Source organism: Arvicanthis niloticus, chromosome 1, assembly GCF_011762505.2.
Source record: "Arvicanthis niloticus isolate mArvNil1 chromosome 1, mArvNil1.pat.X, whole genome shotgun sequence".
Lineage (NCBI taxonomy): Eukaryota > Metazoa > Chordata > Mammalia > Rodentia > Muridae > Arvicanthis > Arvicanthis niloticus.
In genome coordinates, this window is record NC_047658.1 from 106218425 (window position 1) to 106239372 (window position 20948).

The 20948-nt window shown below is 46.5% G+C and overlaps 1 protein-coding gene across 2 annotated transcripts in view; it reads left to right on the forward strand.

The window, feature by feature from the left end:
- Positions 1–20948, forward strand: part of Inpp5a (inositol polyphosphate-5-phosphatase A) — a 184774-nt gene that overhangs the window by 103537 nt on the left and 60289 nt on the right. For both annotated transcript variants that reach the window (XM_076912658.1, XM_034512594.2), the window contains exons 5-6: positions 13824–13887; positions 17507–17610. In XM_076912658.1, the coding sequence (XP_076768773.1) occupies positions 13824–13887; positions 17507–17610 (168 nt within the window). The remainder of the gene's footprint in view (positions 1–13823; positions 13888–17506; positions 17611–20948) is intronic.

Sequence of the window (20948 nt, forward strand, 5' to 3'; positions counted from 1 at the left end):
ACAGGGCCTGTAGTTATCTCAGTAAGCCTGAAAGATTGGCCGTTCAATGTGCAAATATCTCTCAAACGGAAATTGTTACACTTTGCTCTTCATCTTGAAATGAATGTTTGGTTGTCAATTTTTATTGCTGATGTAATGTAAAGCCCACTGACGGTCACTGTGCCTAAGGCATCCCCAGTCCTCAGGCAGAAAAAGTGCTGGTGTGGGGAGCTCGGGGCATCCCACTCCCACTGTGCACTTCGCGCCTGAGAATCAGAGCAGAGTGGCAATTTTTTTCCCTTAATTTTCTTTGTATTAATGTCTCCATTGTCTACCCAGAAAGAAGCTGCCTGGCTGCTGGTTCCTGAGCTGGAACTGAGCAGCAGGATTGGACAGGCAGTTCTGGTCCATGGCTGACGAGTTTTATGTATCTCTTTATGAGTCCAGCAATGTAATGCTAACACAGAGCTTGTCTTATAAATGCTGCTGTACAGCTTGGGACAGCAAGTGCTTGCATGTGGTCCAGATTGTCTAAGCGCAGCCCTTTGGGTTGGAGCAAGTCTCTTTAATAAATGTTGGCTGTCCTTCCAACCATCATAATTATTTAAAGGGTTTTCAAAAGAGAGGGGACAAATCAAATCAGGCCCTTGCTGCCGTATCCCATTGTGGAAGTAAGTGTATTTGTAAAACGTAGCCTTGTTAGAGTCTCCTCCCAGTTTTCATCTATTATCACAATAATTGAGTTTGTAACTGGAATTAAATTCATCAAATTGTGTTATCCTCTTTAGAAATTGGATAGGCACCCTGGCAGGGCGAGGCAGAAGTTAATCCGCTTTGCTAAAGCCTCCAGTGGCACCATGCAGCAGGGTGAGGAGGCTCAAGCGTCTTCCTGTCACCTCAGACACGGTGTGATTTCTCCTCGATCCCCAGTGCAAATAATGACATTTGAATCGAGCATTAACAGGCTTAATTACTTTAAAATTGTCATTTTAATTTACACTGATATAGTATTGATCATACAAGCAGAGATTAAGCTGTTCAGTGGAGCGGATGATGGGGAATTAAACATTAAAGGGTCCTCGAGGGGCTGTGCACACTGCCTGGCGTGCGCCGGAAGAGGGATGATAGTTCTTAGTAATGAACTGGCGGCATGCGAGGACATGAATCTTGGGCTCCTGGAAAAGGGGAAATAATGGGGTTTGGGACGCATTTGCAGGTTATTCATTCGCTGCCATGCGCCAGTTCTCCAGTGATTCATCCGCCTTGCCGGCGTTTATTTATCCAGCAGATTCCGGAGCTCTGACCTTTTGCTAAGTACACTGAGCATAAGTTAGAGTGGAGATCTTTCAGGTGCAACTTTTTTTAAATCAGTGTTTGTTATTTTTTTCTTATTTCCAGTTGGCATCCAACAGAGTGACTCCCGGTTTTCCAATGTTCTCACATCTGCAGGCCCTTGCAGGTGGCCCAGTGGTGAGGGCAAGGTATATGGGAGAAGGTGGGGGAAGGGTGTTTCATACACTACTGTTGACATTTCAAGGGTAGCCCAGACTTTAGTCTCACATCCCTGTGTTTAGACAGATAGCCTGAGATGTCACACCTGTGCTATGGATGGTAGCCCTTTGCCCCACATCCCAGTTTTTAAATTTTTTTTTTTTTAGGCAGACTTGTTGCTATAACTATTTAGATGCTGATAGGTAGAGACTACGAGAAGGAAGAAGGCATTTCTGTCTCAGAAGCCTCTGACAGATTTCTTCTAAAATGAGAACCCATCAAATCTTTTAACCTCAGAAAGGTCTACTTTTTTTAGGTTACATCATAAAAACTTAAGTGATTGATTTTTCTGCTCACCAGGGAGTGATGAAATTCTTGGTCCCTATCCATAATGGCTTTTTTTTAAAAACCATGGGCTGGAGATTTAATTAAAGTATAATCAGGGAACTGAAAGAGTGCTGATGCTTCTCCTCAAGATGGGCACAAGTGTTCATGGGACGTTAGAAGGGTTCATCATTGCAAGAGTTTACCGGATGCCAGCGGGGCTCGTGGTTGTGAGTGTGTACGGGTGCTGGATCGCATTGCTGCAAGTGTACAGCAGGTGCCAGAAGCCTCCTTGCTGCTAGTGCACACAGGGGTTCTAGGAGACGTCCTTATTGCCAGTGCACCAGGAACAATCTCATTCATTATTGCTCGTAGGTGGGGTTGCTAGAAGGATTCCTCATTCCCGGAAACCGTCCCTCTTTAAAAGTTAAGGGCTTGTCATGTAGCTTAGTGGTTGCAGCCCCTTTTGCTTGCACTTGTGGTTTGTTGATTTCTATGGCCTTTCATGAGAACTTCTGTGAACCCACATGACTCCTGGCAGCCACTGTACACCGAGCACAACTCAGCTGCTGGGTGTTGTTTTCAGTCCTTGGCCATTGTCACCTAGGGCAAAACTGGGTTGCTGAGCATAAAGTAATGTGTAGCACTGGCCAGCAGATTTTCAGGCAAATGATCCACTGATAGTGTCAGTGTACTAGGCCCCACTGTGGCCTTTTTGAACTGGAACATGGGCTGCATACATATTCTTCACTGTATTGCTTAAAAATTATTAACAGTAACAGGGACTGAGAGGGAGTTCCAAGTCTCATTGTATAAACCCAAAGCAATAAGCCTCAGAGCCCTGAGGGACTAGCAGCTAGATATGAATGGGTTAACCTTTTCTTAGTTCTCTTCTCTTTCAGTTGACCGGTTATGACCAGTATCCCACATTGCAGAGCACTGTATACCACTAATAAGAGCAGACTGGTAAGGCTCATAGGCACTGAGCCATGAAGCATGCCTCTCCACTCTGGCTGCATAGATAGATAGCTGCCTACAAGCTGGAGGCCAGTGTGGTTCATATAATGTGGTTGGGACCTAGAGCTTAATTCTAGAAGAGCTGGATCTTCCATGTTCTTTCCCTATTCCTTTGCCTTCTTTGTGTTTGTACCCTAACTTTAGATTAGAGAGACCCATTAGATTGTAGAGACCCATTGTAGTTATTGAGGGCCAACTGTGTGTTTCAGTTCCTAGCCTGACAGAAACTCAGCCCACTCCACCTGGGCAGCTTCCATTCTATTCAGAGCTCAGCCACATTCTGTCCTTCTGTGGTAGCTCCATTTTGTTACCTATAGCTCACCTCTTCCTCACCTATGGTGCCGTTTCCTCTGGCTCTGTCTCATGCTGTATTGCAAGGATTCCCACTCTCAGCCCTGCAATCCCTCCAGATTCTCTGGCTCTGCATGTCTTGCCCTTCCTTAGCCCTTTCTCCTCTCCAACCTCTACTTCTTCCCCTTGTCACAACTCTCTTCCAGAAAAGTGTCTTTCTCTATGCCTCCACCAAAATTTAGATATCCAGCCTTCTGAAATAAAATTTCCACTGTAACCCAGGCATTCTTTGTCATCAGAATCCTGTATGTCACCTGCCATCCTTCTTCTCCCCCAGGCCTGTAACCACTCACCTGTAAGACAGGCAGTAAGAAAGGACTCAATTGGGCTCCAACCCTGAGGCAAAGTCACAGTTGGGTGTTTGTTTGCCCCACTCAGTGGCCAGGGCCACCTTCAGTGGCCTCCCAGGAGGCCCTGCAGTGGTGCTTCCCTGGGGTTGCCCTTCTTCCTTGACCTGTACTCCTCTGCTTTTCCCTGATATTTTGGCACTGCTTACAGTGGTGCTGAGTCTGGAAAGTGCAAACAGCAGATCCGCTTGATGGGTGTCACCTTCCCTTGGTCTTTGTCAGTAAGGTCTAATTTATAACAAGGCCATTAGTGGGCAATAGCTTGTTTTGGACATCTTTCCCGTAAGAGTTCTTCGTGATTTGCCTCAAAAAAGAGGTGAAGGTCTCCTTGTTAAAGCACCAGGTCCTTCTGCCTGCAGTACCAGGCAGGGGACAAAGTACCCTAGGGCCCCTTTTGCTCTGGAGGTGGCATTGGTTCTTCCTTTCTGATTGGGGCAGAGGTCCTGGTTTGAGCCTGGGTAGGCATGGGGTGAAGGAGGACAGAAAGCACTGAGAGTGCATCCCTGCTGTGGGGCTGAGGAGCTCCCTAGCTAGCAGCTTTCCATGCCAGGCCTTTGTATCCTGGCATCATCTGAGGACTCACCCTTCTGTGTCCTTCTGTATCAGAGAAATAGGTTCAGAAGAGGTGACACTGCTGACAGGAGCACTGAGCCCTATTGGCTCATGATACCAGCCCATGGTGTTCCATAAGCACAGGAATATGAGGAATCAGGTGCTGGTCTCACATCCCCTGTGTTGTAGAAAGGAAACACGGAGAGTTTCAATAGCTTGATGAGTCCCAAACCCAGAAGAGGCCAGCACAGGTTACACAAGGAGTTCTCACGCTGGGCCTGTGTTGTATGCTCAGAAACAGGATAGGTTGGAGTAATTCCAGCCAATGAAACTGTCAGCTAGGGGGTGCCCTGTCACATATTTAGATCATCAGAGCTTAGGACAGGCTCCTGTAGACTGTGTGTGTGTGTGTGTGTGTGTGTGTGTGTGTGTGTGTGTATGTGTGTAGATACCAGGCGGGGAGCCTTGTGTTATGATCTCGCTCACCCACCAGGCTTGCCACTCTGCTTCTGTCACCACTGTCACTTTCCTGGGTGGGCAGAGTGGGCTCAGTGGGTGGGAGCAACTCCAGATCTTTAAAGTCGAACAGATTTTACATGTGCTTTGCATTTTCTGGGAACTGCAGGGATGAAAACATCCTCAGTGAAGTACAAATAGGATAGAAGGAAATACCATGTGGAGCGTGCCACATTCAGGGTGCACACATCATGGAGTACACATGGCCCAGAGTTGTCTGGTGTAAGAGGAGCCCTGGAAACAAGTGAGAGAGAGAGAGAGAGAGAGAGAGAGAGAGAGAGAGAGAGAGAGAGAGAGAGAGCACGCGCGAGAGAGAGGAGAGGAGAGAGAATGCAAGGATAGAGAGATCATTTTTAAATTTGTTTGTTTTGTGTGTATGTGTGTGTGTGTGTGTGTGTGTGTGTGTGTGTGTGTGTGTGTTTTACCTGCATATACACCTCATGTGTATCTGGTACCTGAAAAACTAGAAGAAGTTGCTGGAACTGGAGTTAAAGACAGTTGCCATAAGGAGCAAACAGAGCAAGCAGTGTTTTTTCATTGTCTCTGAATCAGCTCCTGCCTCCAGGTTCCACCCTGCTAGAGTTCCTGTCCTGACTTCCTTCAGTAATGGACTGTGATGTGGAAGTGGAAGAGAAATAAGCCCTTTCCTCTCCAAGTTGCTTATGATCATGGTGTTTTATCACAATAGAAACCCTTAGACTATAGTGCAGGCCATAATCCAGGTCAACCTGTGCTACATAGCAAGATTCTGCCCCCAAAAATCAAAGGGCGGGGACAATTAAGGTGAGAAGGGCATCTTACTCATACGGAATCAGAAAGGACTTATGCCGTCAGACCCACAGAAGAGATGGTAAATGTTACAGGTTGCTCTTCAGACAGCCACCCAAGTGAAGAAGGTGGGGGTGGAGGGATGAGGTGGGAAATACGGGGCTGTATAAGTGTGTGTCAGATATGTAAGACAGATCGTCTATGAGGGAGAAGGCCCATCACAAAGGGCAGGAGCAAGTGCGTCCTCATTTCAAGGCCTTGGAGCCTGAGAAGAGTGACAGCCAAGAAATGTCAGACCTGGAGTGTGGCCATCAGGACCCAGAGCTCACTCACTACACCCTTGGAAGAATCGCACAACAGTAGCTTTTCCTCAGGCTCGGAACTAAGTTAAATGAGTTGAAACAGAAGTAGAAGGCGGTTTTCCAATATAATTGAAATTCAAAAATCAATTAAAGCCTTCCTGCAGTGTTTTCTGTGTCCTGCACTTGTCCTGCTAATGGCAGGAGGTATTTTGTAAACAAGTCTTGCTTGGTGCTGGTCTCTCTTAAAGTGCATTATGCTTTAATTATCCTATATCCATAATGCACATAACTGGGATTGTAATCGAAAAGCTAATGATTTTTAGAAGCCAAAAGAGAAGTCAGGGTTGTTACAGTGATGTAAACTCATTGTGTAATTTAATTACCATGAAAGTTTATTGATTGACTTCTGAAACCATTCAGATATAGAAAAAAATAACTTAATAAATTTAATAATTAAAACTAGATGTTATTTTAAATTGGTTTTTATATTATTATCAAAACTCAGTCTGCAAAGTATATGTTATCCAAAAAAAAAAAAAAAGCATCTAGTTTACATAGCCTTTAAGTTTGAGAAGATACCTCAAGGATGCCAGTGAAGGTCTAAATGCCTGTACGGGAAGCCCCATCCTCACCTAATGATGTCTTCATGAACTATGTAGAAAGCCTCAGGGTTGGCATCCTTTCTCATCACGGCAGACGCATGTAATGGGCACAGCATGCTACATGAATTCTGTAAGACTGCACTCTCCTGTCCTCATATCTCTTTCCACAGTGAAACCAACAACAGGACTTGCTTTTCCCATCTGTGGTCATCAGCCACCCAGGATAACACGAAATTGGGGCAAGCAGGTGACTGCATGGCTCCAAGCAGATGCCTGCTGACTGTGCAGACAGTGTCCAGTTCTGCTGTGGTACTTTGTACTTTTTTAGTGCTCACTTGATATCTTCAGTCAAGCTCTAAATGGCCCATTTGGGGAGCACTGTTCATACTCAGCTGCAGGACATAGTGTAGTGGAGGGCCTGTCCTGGGGAGCACTGTCCAGGCTCAGCTGCAGGACATAGCGAAGGACTCGTCCTCCCTGCTCTCCTTTTACTATTTGTTTTTCTGACTTCAGTTGTCCAGCCCCTCCAACATCTCAAAGGGAGCGTGAAGAGACAGTTAAGCCATGCACAGCCCAATGATTCAGAATTCAGACTGACTGTGTGGATTTGGCTGCCTGCATCACTTCTGGCTTTCATATAGAGGGGGTATATGCTTTGTCTCCAGTGCTCTTACCATGGTGGTCACATTGTGCACCTGTGCTCACTCCCTGGCTCACCCCTAGATTGCAACCTGTCCTTGGCTTCTTCTCTGTGGCCACCCATTGTCTCCTCTGATCACTTCTTGTTCCTGTTGGCTGCTTTGTGCCCCCTACTTATCACTTACCACCCCTTGTTCCACCGACTAGCAGTTCTCTTTCCTGCCTGAAACTTATGGGACTGAGCTTTCATCCCTGCTCTCTCCTCCACCCCTAGTTCCTGTTGGTGGGTTCATCGTTTTAGGACAGCACTGTCCACACGGTCACTCTCAATGACTACCCAGGCCTACATTGTGACCACTGTTCTGGATAGTTTTGTGTTAACTTGACACAATCTAGAGTCATCAGAGAGAAGAGAGCCTCAACTGAGGAAATGCCACTATAAGATCCTGCTGTAGGGCATTTTCTTAATTAGTAATTGATGGTGGGGGAGGAACAACTTGTTGTGGGTGATGTCATCTCTGGGCTGGTGGTCCTGGGTTTTATAAGAAAGCAGGCTAAGCAAGCCAGTGAACAGTGCTCTTCCATGGCTTCTGCATCATTTCCTGCCTCCAGATGCCTGTCCTGCTTGAGTTCATGTGCTGACTTCCTGTGATGACAGTGATGTGGAAGCATAAGCTGAATAAACCCTTTCCTCTCCAAGTTGCTATGTGTTTCATCATAGCAATAGTAACCCTAACAAGACAGCTTGGATGTTGCTCTCTGTTCCAAGTTTAGTGGTGCCCACTTGTGGCTGCCAGGCTTTCTAGCTTGCTCCAGGCTCCTATTCATGTTCCTTTCATATACAGCTTAGGACCACCTGCCTAGGGATGGTGCTGCCCACAGTGGACTTGTCCCTCCTGCATCAATTAACAAGCAAGAAAAAAACGCTCCCACAGACATGCCTACAGGCCAGTCTGATTAAGACAGTTCTTCAGTTAAGGTTTCTTCTTCCTAGTTGGCTCTAATTGTATCAAGTTGAAAATAAAAACAAACCAGTACTCACCCCCCCCCCCCCAACGCACAAAACCATACACCACCCAGATGTCTCATCTTAGTAGGAACCTAGTCTTATTTACCCTGCCCATCATTGTCCACACCTTCAGGGTATGTACCCCTCCCACAGCCTGCCTTCAAGACTGTCTTGTTTTGTTTTGGCTGTTCTACACTATGGTAATGTGAAATGTTAACAGGCGTACTAATCTGGTGGAATTTATTGTAGTCCAACGTGAGATATTAAGTGGCTGTTGTGTGTAGTGTTTACCCTCGCTGTCAGGATGACTTGTGCTTTGCCCTGGCAGACAGGGCCCTGCCTTTCCCAGGCTGCCTAATTGGAGATGCAACAACCAGGAGCTGTGACAGGGTTCAGCACCCCATGTACAACATGCCAGCTCCCATGGTGCACGCTTTATAAAATGCTCCTTAATTCAGGGACAGAATATCATTAACTTTGTAAGTGGATGAATACAGTGGACAACCAATTTAATTAACTTCTAATGTCGGCTGTTGGATGGGAGATGGAATGAAATTATGTGTGCATCTCTCGGGCCAACGGCCAGCCTGGATGGGGCTTGGTGCTGAGGGTCAGGGGTGGGGAGGGAGCAGCTTTTTGCCATCATCTCCTGTCCAGCCCTAGAAGCTGAAATGCATCAGCTCTCAGTTTGTACTGGTTACAAAGGAGGACACCCTGTGACAGCTACATGCTAAATGCTGCCTTTCCCACGTGTTCCCACCCCAAGTAATGCTAGGGAGACAGGCAGTAATGCTGCCTCATCCAATTAGATTGGCTGCTCGTGAGTTTATTATACAGGGAAGGATCAATAAAGCTCTACATTGATTGAAACGAAAGCTTTGTTTCATTTATTATTGTTTATAATCTAATGAATGTTAAAATAACTTTGCTCTGATTTATTACTCAATCTGTTAAATTGTTTTAAAGCCAGTACACTCAGGGCTTACCTTTGAGGTATTGTCAAAAAAGTACTTTTTGTGAACACACTTAGCTTCTCAGAAGCTGTGCTTTGGGTCATTTTTGAGACTTAAGCAGACAATTGAGTATACCAGACAAAGCTGCTCAGCCAGCTGTACCCCAACGGTACTGTGCTGATGGACTTCCTCCAGGAACTAATCTGTTTTGGGGGACTCTTGTCACATTCCTGCCCTCAATGAGCCTCCCTTGTAAGGAGACAAGTCAGCAGGCATCTGGGGTGCAGCATTTTGAAGGGATATGGGATGCTGGGCTGAGCTATGCTGTTCAGAGGAGATAGTGTTTCCATGGAGACTTGGAATATCAGGGGCTCCTGTGAGAATCACCTGGAAGAGGAGAAACAAGGCATGTCATGACCCCAGTGGCAGAGAGCTTGGCTAGCCCATGCTTCATGGCCAGCAGTGCTGGAGCCCTGTGAGTGACAGGTGTGCTGATTTGTGTGAGCGCATAGGGCAGAGGGTATGTACTTGGAGAAGGCCGGCGGACTCCTGGCTGCAGAGGAACCTGAGGGGCAATAGCAGTGGCAGAGGCAGCACCCATTTGGAGCTGATGGTTTAGCATTTGCAGAGAATAGAAATTAGAAATAGACAGTGGGTCTATGGTCTGTCTGATTTGTAGATGAAGTGGAGATAGGTGTTGAGACGAGTGGCAAAGTGGGGATGCTGGAGGAGTCAGGGAACACCATACTTTCCAGGGCAGCAAGAGGAGAGGAGGGATAGCTACATCTAGAATTGGAGAGATTCAGGTTCTAGGAGACCAAAGGGGATTGTGCAGCCACCAGAGGACCTTCTAGAAAGGGCCAGTGCAATGTATGTGACCTTATCAACCAATGATGGGGTGAAGGCTACCCTAGAAGGAAGAAGAGAAAGACAGAAAGGAGGAGGAAGAAGAGAAGAAAACTCCAGAGAAGAGAGTGTGATATCCTAGAACTCAGCAATAAAAGTGCAAACCTATCATTCTATCAGTAAGGAGGCTGATGCAGGAGGCAAGCCTGGACTATCTGAAAAGACTGTCTTTAAAAAGGAAGAGAAGGAGGAAGGAGGACAGGCCTGTGTCTGTGTTGCTGAGGGAAATGCCTGTCTGATTTGCAATTTGAGCACCATGGAAGAGTTGGAATAGAGTTATATTATGGTGGTGAGAACAGAAACAAATTTGGAAGCAAACCTTTTTTTTTTTAAATTTATTTATGTATATTTTTTTTAGCAAAAATACTAAACACAGTATTAGCGAGCAGAATTCCACCAGATAGGAAAACATGCTAAGACCAAGTTGGGTTATACCCAGAATGCAAGACAGGCATATTCATACACAATATGGAAATGGCAATGCCTCAGCCTCTATCAGGGGTTGATCTTGAGAGACTGTGTACCCTTAATGGCTGCATAGTGGGGTGAGGCCACCTCCTTCCCTTGGGGTGAGGTATCTATCTGCCAAGTGTAAGGGAGGTATGTATTTAGTCTACTCCTGGGGAGGAGTAGGTGAGGTATAAGTGGTTCAACCTACTCATGGTCTATTATTCTGTCAATTCTCACTTGGAACACCTATGGTTATGGGCCTCATGGTTATATCTTACAAAGTCTTTTTTTCTGTTCATAGATTGGTTTTATTTTAAAAAGCAAAAACCTGGAGCTGGAGACACTTTATCCATAGAAACAGTATGGTACAGTCTTAAGTGAGATGCTGCTTGCCCAATTCTGTATTGGCTTTAATGAATACAGTTGGCCTATGTAGAGAGGCCCCTGGTCTTTCTGCTATGGCCTCATTGTCCTATGCTCATCTATCCCAGCAGTGGTCACAGTACTGGCACCTGGGAAGCCTCCCCAGATGCACGCTGAGTGCTTTCAGTGCTGTGTTTATCATTTTTCACGGGGCATCTGGCCACAGCTAAAGCAAGCTGTTCCCACCTTAGGATCACATGTAAGAGATGCTTGTGTGATCTCATTCATAGGATCTGCGAGGCAAATGGCACTGTTGAATATCTCTGTTGATGGGTCCATATGGCTTGAGTTTAGGACTAAGCCATTTCCTGGAAGAGTGAGCCACACACAGGAGCCTAAGTTAATGGTGTGCTCTTTGCTGCTGACATCCCAGCAGAAATGATAGATTGTCCAAACCACTTTGTTTGTCACATTTATTTGAGAATACACAGTGATAGAGGTGTTTCTAGTTAATAGTTTAATGTCTCTTCTGGGTGGCCTCCTCTAGACTAGGAGACACCCAGGCTTGTAGATGACCATATCAGGAATACACCAAAGCACATTGCTTCTTTGCTGTGCATTGACCTTGTAAACAGTAGATGGCAACAGTTGTCCTGACTCTCATGACTATGCAAGTTGGGCCTTCCATTGTTAACATTCAACAAATGGAGATACATAGTTGGCTGCACTCTCTGAGACTGGATTGTGTCTGTGAATTGCTATACTCCTGTGGCTAGAGTGTATCTGGTTGGCTGCACTCCCCTTGAGGTTGTATGTCTGTGGATGGCTATACTCCCATTGAAATTGAAAGTGTGTTTGACAACACTGCCATCGTGGCTGATGGGGGCTGACAAGTAGGTACACTTGACCAACCAGATCTCCTGTGCACACTCCCTGTCATGTACCCACTTAGCTGGGCATCTGGACTCTAGGCCAACCTTAGCATCCCAACACTGAGCTTGTCAGGAGTTCTAAGTTTGCTGCCCTGGCCTTCAGTGATATCAGGGCTCTTGCTCAACACTCATAGCAGTGGCAGAAACACAGTAGAGGATGGCTGCTGCTCATTAGCAGAAAGTTAGTAAGTGCTGGTGACAGATTTATAAATATATAAAATGTATTTTAATTGTTTATAGCAGAAGAGGCAAGGAGTCAATACTCTAAGATGTGAAAGTCATACTATCAACACACTCTGTGCTTATGGGCCTTCTGGCAGCCCACAGTACACCATCACACAGACCCAGTGCCCTGTGATGGATGGAGTTCTGGCTACATTGATACAGTGGTGAGAACCCTGGAAAGTTGGTTTGAACTTTGACTTTGTGTATTCATTAGAGCTAATAGTGGAGTTTCTGATTCTAAGAACTGCAGTTTTATATATTCATTGCAGTTAATTTCCATTTTGTCATAAACTCACAATATCATGCCAGCATTCTCATGTAGGAGGCAAGGCTTAGTGTTCAGAGTGGTTTTCATTATGCTCTCTAGTCTTTCTTCACCTGGGGCAGATAGAGAGGCATCCTACACAAGGCTGTGAATCATGTGGGCAGGTGTTAGGTTCATGCTGGACTCAGGCCTCCAGTTTTCTCTTCTGGTCCATAGTGGAGGCTCAATCCCTGCATCTATAATGAACCATGTTCTTTTCTACTGATGCAGCCTCAAGAAGATTCCTTCCAGGTTCTGATGCGAAGGTGCCTCACTTATTCATGTTTGAGTAGAGGAACATGGGACTCAGTGGGTCTGGCTGGACCACCCACAGAGCAGAAGCATCTTCCTGCCACAGTACAAATGGGGACAGAGGACATGAGCCAGGAGTTCTGGAATCTTCTAGAGGCAAGGGTCCATGTGATGAACAGAGCACCTCGTGAAGGGGTGTCTGGCAGGATGTGGGTAGACAGGAGGAGGAGTAAAGAGAAGAGCCACAGGACTTCAGGGGACCCTGAAAGCATGGAGTGAGCTGTATGGGAAAGCAGAGGGCTGGAGGATGATCACTAGGTCTCTGGGGATTGAGGAGGACAGAGGATGCCATAAATAAAGAGTGAGATGAAGCCCTGTCCCCCCTCGCTGTGGAGTAGCCAGTATGATTTCAGGAAGCAGGTAGAATTCCACATACTCATATACCAGATGGGGTCCAGTTTTATGGGGATGTCATATGAGTAAACCCATACACCAGGCAGCTCAAATGCAAGCCTTGAGTGGAGTTTCCTGCATTGGTAGTCAGAGTTTTGTTGAGGAAATTTTCCAGGGGGAAAATTTACACCAAGCAGTATTACAAAAGAATTAGAGCTTTACCTTTGAAAGGCCAAAAAGGCCATCTGAGCTGCTAGCAGACTTGGCCTTGGCCTTCCACTTGACTGTCCTTGAGGTCCAGTGGCATGTGTAGACCTGGCTATTCCTATGTGGATGCTGAGGAAGAAGGACCAAAACCATTCTTTTGTGGACATTGGGCTGGGTGACCAGATCTGTTCCTTTGTAAACCCTGAGCTGGGGGACAAACCTTAGACCTTAGGGGTATTCTGGCCAGGGGGAAGCAGACTGTTCCTGTGTGAACACTAAGTTGGGGGTCAGACCAGCTCTGTGTAGACAATGATCTGGGAACCAGATCCATCTTTATGTGGGCCCTGAGTTAGGGGACCAGATGTAGGCACTGAGTGGGACCAAACTTTACTGTGTGAGTTCTCTAGTTGGAGTCCCAGATTGGTCCTGTGGGGACATTTATGGTGGGAATTGACTAACTTCTATACTTTGGTCTGTGATTATTGAGCTATTTGTTTTCAGACTCCATTTCTCATAAAAGTAAATCCCATCTGTGCCAGTGCTGTGGTCGTGGAGTAGATGGTAGTGGGTGTTAAGCTGTGGGATCAGATGAGTGAAGCTTGGGAAGATGAGCCTGGATCTCCTGGGATAACATGAAAATGTATGCAGCCTGGAATGTTGCAGCTTGGGACAGCAACACTGTGAGGAGACTCCTGAGCTGTCTGCTTGGTAGTTGGATAATACTGCCCCGAGCTGACTAGTTCACTTCTGCACTGTGTTGGGTGTTGGGTGTTAGGTGCTGGTGGGTGCTGGCCTGCCTGCAGCCCCTCTGCCTCAGTGCTGGGACTGAGTGACAGTTTGTCTCCTCTGCTGTCCTTGCAGAAGCTTCTTTTGTGGCTGGGAACCTCACGTAATAGACAAGCCCTACTGCTCTGACCCTGTGTTTGTCTTTCCTCCTACAGGCACTAGGAAGCTTTTATTTTCTTCACGAATCCTTAAAAAACATCTACCAGTTTGACTTTAAAGGTAAGACTTCATGCTGGCTTCCACAATCTGTTCTTACAGCCTATCCCTTGGTCTGGCCTCCCCAGGACCCTCTAGTCTGTTGTCATGAGAAGGCCTCCCATCCTCAGCTTCAGCCCAACTGAAAGTCTCTCTCCTGCTTTGATCCAGTGGTTCATGTTCTGCCCTCAGCAACATAAAAGTCAGGCTAAGGAGATGAACCAAGTCTCTGACACAGACTCAAATATGACAGAAATCTGGAGCAATTGTATTGGCAATTAAAAAGCAAGTGTGGTAAGTGAACCCAGGACTGAGATGCCAGAGAGTAGGAAATAAAATTCACCATAAATGGAAAAAAAGAAAAGAAATACAGATTGGAGGCAAAATGAATGGTATTACATACAGGTGATCAGAGAGAATTGATTCTTAGAAAAGACCTATTAAATTGATAAACTGTTAGCCCTATGAACCAAGAACAAAAAAGAAGAAAGACAGAGTATTGATAGCAGAAATGAGTAAGAGACCACTCAGAAGTAAGGAACCACTACCACTATTGATAACAGGTAATAACAAAATATTATAACAAGTCTGTGCCTACAAGTTTAATAATATGATAGAGCAGTTGTAGAGACATCACGGTCTGAATACTTGTGCAAGGGCTTTGCAGCTGAAAATACTTACACTGTGAATGAAGTTAACTCAGTGGTAAACCTGAAAAAACCTGCCAGGCCTGGGAGGCTCACTGGCGGCGAATCTACTGAGGGAAACTACAGTCTTCTCTACAAAGTTCCCAGGTCCAAGCCAAGGAGAGAGTAACTGGACCTGCCCTGGAAGGCCAGCACTGCTTGAATACCGAAACCAGACAGAGGCATTGGAAAAGGGGAGAACGACAGACTACTTCATGAAAATAGAATGCAGACGGTCTCAAGAAGATGGTAGCAATGTGTAAGAAGAGTTATACACTAGGAGCAGTTGGTGTTTATGCTAGACATGCAATTAACTTCACATTCCAAAAGCAGCCAATAGAATTGCTCACAAACTTTATGACTGGGTCAATAGATACAGAAAAAGCATATGACAGAATTCAGCAAATACTTTCAGCAAACTAGGAATCTCTATCCTCCACTGGACAAGAAAATCAGCTACAAACCCCCTCCAGCATGCATCAGAGTCAATGAGAAACTAGAAAAATGAATGGTGTGTCATTACCGAGGAGTGCTGGTCAGCCACCAAGAGGTAAGCAGGTGAAAGATGCTGGTGTAGGGGCTGTGCACTGAAGGATTCCAGCTGTGACTGTCTGGAAATGGCAGAACTCTAGAGACATTGAGAGCATGGCTAGGTGGAGTGAAGTGTTGTGTGAGGGTACAGAGGACCTTTTAGACAGAAACACTGTTGCATGTGATTCTGTAGCAGTGAGTACATGACATTTGTCTGCATTGGTCAGAATCTATAACACTGCAGCACAAAAAGCAAAGCCTGAAGGACACTGGACTTCAGTGGGTATCACAGTCTACGCCAACATGCACATATACACGTATGGGATGGCTCTCTGCTGGCTCTGAAATGACCTTTTAAAGATGTGCACTTTCACCCCAGTTTCTTCCTCATCCTCAGGCAATATGACAGCTCCTGGATTCCTTCTAGGCAAAATGGCTTCTCACCCATGTTTACATGTAGACCTGCTTTCCCATAGCACAGCCCTTTGTGTATGCATGAGGTGTTACTGCTCAGCGTTTGTCTTCAGCTGAGAGACCAGGCTCCCAGGAAAAGTGTTGCAGTGCAGCCAGAATTGCTGAGGAGCCCATAGTGAGCAGAGAACAATGTCTTCTCTCACTGGTGTGTGGCATCTTACAGCTGGCTACTCTGATTGTCAGCTGATAGAAGTTTAGAAGACAGCAATTAAACAGGTCTTTCCACAGGAATAGCCATGTGACCGGGTATCTGAGAGTATTGTGGGTGTCCTTTCTTGTCCCTTGCCTAGGGTCTTTCCTGTCTAAGTGATTCCCTGCCATTGCTCTTTTATCTCAAGAGCACAAGGCACACTGAGGGAATGGGTGTGATAACAAGGGGTAAGGATTGGGCACTTGAACTTCGTAGGTCTGGTGAGGGCCATCAAGCAACCCACTGACAAGCCTGTGGGGAAACTTACCTATGTGGGTACCTCACAGGTATCTGTTAGGGCCTTCAGCCTCTGGTGGAAGTGTCTACTCAGACTTCCCCATGCCCTTTCACCAGACACTTAGCTACCCTGGCATGACTGGCTACTACTATGTGTGACAAATTCCCTCCTGTGGGATTGGGGCATCTGCAGCAAGTGTTACCAGGGCAAGTGCACTTGTCCTCTACTACAGGGCTCACCTGAGACCTGTCTTACCCTGCCTACTCACCCCAGGTGCTGCCTTCTTGTTCTGCTAAGGCCTTTTCTCTGAGTGAGAGGGACAACGTTGTCCTTTGTAGTGAAGGTGGTGGTGGCTTCAAAGCCCAGCACACTCATATCCTCTATCTAGTATCTACAAGAATCTGGGGAATAGAATAGGAGGGCCATGACACAGCTCAGAGTTGTCCCAGTCCCAGGACAGCTCCCATGGGCTTTCATGTCCCTGTTATATTCATCATGCGCCATCAGCACAACCCACACAAGATCACAGACCCGAGTGGCAATCTCTAGCCCTAGCTGTCTCCTTAGAATGGAAACTTTGTTTTTCCCTGGATTCAGCCTCCACCCATGTCTGGAGTTACATCTCCCAGCCAGCTCTTGTGGCCCTCCTTTTCTGTACCGTAGATGGATAGTATGGAAAGCACCCCAGACAGGAACGTCCTGCTGCTCCTAGATTTAAAGGATATATTAATGTCTGGGTAGCCACCAGGCTAAGGCTAGTCTCCAAGAACCCAATTGCTTCTGTTTTCAACTTGGGATCTTGGGGTGTGCGGCAGGTAACTAGGGAACAAGACTGTCTGGGCTATGACCTGGTCTTGGAGGCCAAATGTTGTCTGAACCTTCTGGCACCTTGAAGGGCCAGGACTTCTCTTGTCCTGCCTGTGAGTACTCTGAGAAATACATTCGCATGCTTCTTGTGTGTCAGTGAGGACGTGGGATACTTGTGCATAAAAAGGGCCTCCCTCAGGCCTGCCTATGGAAGGACTCCGAATAGGGCCTGCCACAGTTCTGTCAGTACAGGAGGGTTAGGGTAGCAGCTAGCAGGGCAGGTCTGAAGAATGCCTGCCCAGTGTCTCTGTCTACATCTCACATAAAAACTGTTCCCTGGGATATGAGTGATGCCGTTCGTGTGTGAAGAGGAAATCAATGTTGTTAAATAAATTCATGTGAAGGTCTGAGTGAATGGCAATTCCACAGCCCTCTTAAATATATTCACGGCTTCAAAGAGGGTGCCAATTAGCCCCTGTAAATCTGCAGGCTGGAGCTCTTAGGGGATAATGAAGTAGAGTGTCAGGTTCCAGGTCATGGAACAAGAATTTATGAGCCACAGGCACCTCTGGAGCAGCAGTTGGCCTCTTGCCTGCTTGGAGGCATCCTTCTGACCCAGGGATGTTGTGGTAGGGCATGACATCCCCAGTAGCAAGAGGCTAGTGGTTAGGGTGTACTGATGGTGTTGATTCACATCATTCTTTCTGTCTTTTCCAGCTAAGAAGTATAAAAAAGTCACTGGCAAGGAGATCTATTCGGACACTTTGGAGAGCACACCCATGCTGGAGAAGGAGAAGTTCCCACAGGACTACTTTCCTGAGGTGTGTGAGGACTGGTGCCTCCTCATCAGCACACTGATTATCAGAATGAGTGAGTCAGAGACCATGTAGGTTTGGACTGTCCTCCATAGTCAGCAGTTACAGTCAGCTGTCATGCTGCAGGAGTTTGGGGTGATCTGACCTACACTGAATAAGGGCACAGAGAATGTAAGAGCTCAGGTTTTGTTGTCACTATGCTAAAAATGTCACTTTGAGACAGGAGAGCCATTCCCAAAAGAGAAGGAAAGGTCTTCATTCCCTTGGGCTGATAACAGTGGCTAGGAGTTGCTGTGTGCCTTGATGTGCGATTTCTTATGTGCCATGATATGCAGGCACTATTCATGATAGGCTTTCACCTCCTTGGGGTTGCTGGAGTGAAAGCCAAATCCCAGGAGGAGGCCTCTGCTTGCCACAGCCAGTGAAGACACAGCAGCTAACACAGAACTGGTAGCTTAATGATACATGCTAGTAGTTGTACCTGCTTGAGAAGAGTTTAGAAATTAAAAAGCCAAAGGCTGCTTTTTTGACTCTACTCAGTTGGGTAGCTTCCTTCAGGCTTGATCTGGCCATCTTGCCCTGCTGAATCATATGTTAAGGTACAGTAGGTGTTGGATGCCCTAGCTGGAAATGTTTTAGGTGCTGAGGTAGGAAGAACAAGAATTGGTCCCTGATGGCTACTGGCAGCTCACACATGTCCTACCTTTTCCATGGTGTTGGGGCAGGCCAGCCAGTCCCAAGGACTATTCTGTGGTTCTCTTTCATAGGTAGAAACTTGCTCAGAGATAGGTTTTTGTTTTTTATTTTTTTAGCAAGGTCCCAACTTTATTAACTTGCATTGTAATTGTGCCTTGAAAAGATCATGGCTACCACTTGTCAGCCTGTGGCTTAGCTTCCCCATCCATTGTCCCCAGGCCAAGGATGTCTCAAATTTCTTTTCTCTCTTAGTTCAGGTCTTCCCTGACTCAGTTTCTTGGCCTTTTTGCTACAGGCTCTTAAGGGTGGAGGAGGGTGGCAAGGAAGGTTCCAGCCTTCTGTGGTTTATATATAATGACAACTGAGTCAGAATGTTGCTGATTTTCACAGAAGGACCCTATGGATATTGTTCCCATTGAAAAGCTATGTGCCAACAAGTTAACTTGAGAGTCTAGTTACTGCTGAGTCTGAGCCTCTGCTTGCTTAGGACTGATCCCAGTTACCCCAGAGGTATCTTTGGGGTTCACACTGACCATGACATTTCTCGTTCAAAAAAGGACCTAGGTAGAAATGGTTGGTACTGGAGCAGTTTAGGGTGGGCCTGGAAGCTAGGCTGGCTGAGGTAGTACAGCCCATGCCCTGTGCTCTGGCTTGAGATGCCCCCTTGCAGGGCAGGATGAGTGCACTGAAGAGTAGTATTGGGCATAGACAAGCATGGTGCATGTACCAGCTCCCTAGGGAGTTATTGTTGAAGGCAGCTTCCCACCAGGTATTTTTTTTACCCTCTATTAAATACGTCTTTAAACTCTCTCAATACCAAAGACATGTGGCAAAGAGACAGACATGTGGGCCCCATCCACTGTGAGTGAAACAATGACTGTAATCACTCCCCGTATCTCGGATGTGACTGAACTGACTGTATTGACTCCTGAGGACAGTGTCTGCCCTCTCTCTAAAAGCCCCAAATATGCCTGCTGCTATGATGAGCCCTGCACTATGCTCTGTGTTTTAATTCCTATGGCTACAGTTGCACTGTGTGTCTACCACACCTCTACATATACCAGCAGACGTGGTGATCCCAAAGGAACCCAGGGTTCGGCCTTCATCCCCCACAGCCATGTGCGGCCTCCCTGTTGCCTTATTCTCACACCACTCCCTGAATTCTAGAACTGGAACCCCATCAGCTGGCCCACAGACCTCTGTGATTGCTGGCTTCTGGGCCTTTGAGGAGCATGAGTGCTCAACTGGGGAGCCATAATACCACAGTAATTAACAACAACAAAAATCTCATTTTAAAGCCACAAAATCCAACGTTCTCTGTCAGTTCTGTGGTGCTTCGTAATTCATAGAACCTCTCAGAGCATGCTGTATTCCATTAGGGCCTGGGGCTCCAGTGCAGAAGTCACCAGCAATAGCTCTGTCCACAGCCTCAGTATCCCCGCCCGGGCTTGCCCCTTAATGCTTTCTGCCAGGCCGTCATTGCACCCAGCACATTTAGGGGAGAGAATTAGTTGAAGACTGATCTCTCTTTCTTTTATTGCCATCACTTAAGGATAATCTAAATGTAATTACTGTGATGGAGGCATAATGCAATTCCAAATAATGACGGCCCTCTGCTTCTAAAACTAACAAAACTTTCTCTGCTGATTTATGGGTGCTTCTGGCTCAGTATGAATTTCAAATGATGCCTCTGGGAGCAACACTCCAGATAACGCCAGGCCATTTTTAAAAAGCAGATTTGTGTAGTCGATCGGACTGAGTCATTTTTTTCTTCTTGGCCGTGGTGAGAAATTGGTTGTTACCATAGATCACAGGCCCTGCTGCATGTGCCCATGAAAGATGAATTAATTCCACTAATGCTCCAAGCAGGCCTTCCTCAGTGGGGCTGCTTGGTGATAACCTCCCACAGCCTCTCTTTTCTCCGTTGCGATTTATGCTCTCTCAGTAGATGAAGCTGCCTGGATTCGCAATCCATCTGCTGGCTCAAGGAACCCTATTAACAGGGGACTGAGCACGAGGTGAGCGCTGTGCTGCTTTCCTGGACCTGTGTGGGTTCCCTTTCTGTGGCCATGGCCCCTCTTAAGAGAGAAAATCCCTGTGAGGGCCTGGGTACCACCACCTCAGGGATATGAGATTCTTGCCATTCCTGTTGGCTAGAGGAGTTCATAAGTGAAGATTTCAGAAGGTGGTCAGGAAAGAATATGGCCTGTTAGAAGTGGCCCATCAGAGTTGAGCCCCACCTCCCATCTGCAGTGGCCAGGTGACAGCTTTGTAGGTAGGTGCTTCTGGGCCTTCTAAGGCCTTTACTATGGTCTGGCTCCTGCCTCTATACCTGTCTGTGTGGGCCTTCCTTGACCTGCACAACAAATACAATTGTAAGTAGGATTACTACTTAAAATTTTAAGTGATATTTGCCCTGTACAACAAATACAAATGTGTGTATGTGTTTCCATGTGCATGTGTTAGTTCCTTTGCATGTATTTGTGTGTGCTGTATGTAAAGGGTAGTCAGGGAGGCCCCACTAAAGAGTCTCCTTGTCAGAAAGGCACCTGATGGTCTGCTGAGAAGGGTGGGGCACATAAGTTGGCTAGCCCCATGTAGCAACTACCCACGTGTTCATGCTTAACCATAAAAGGGAATAAGTAGTC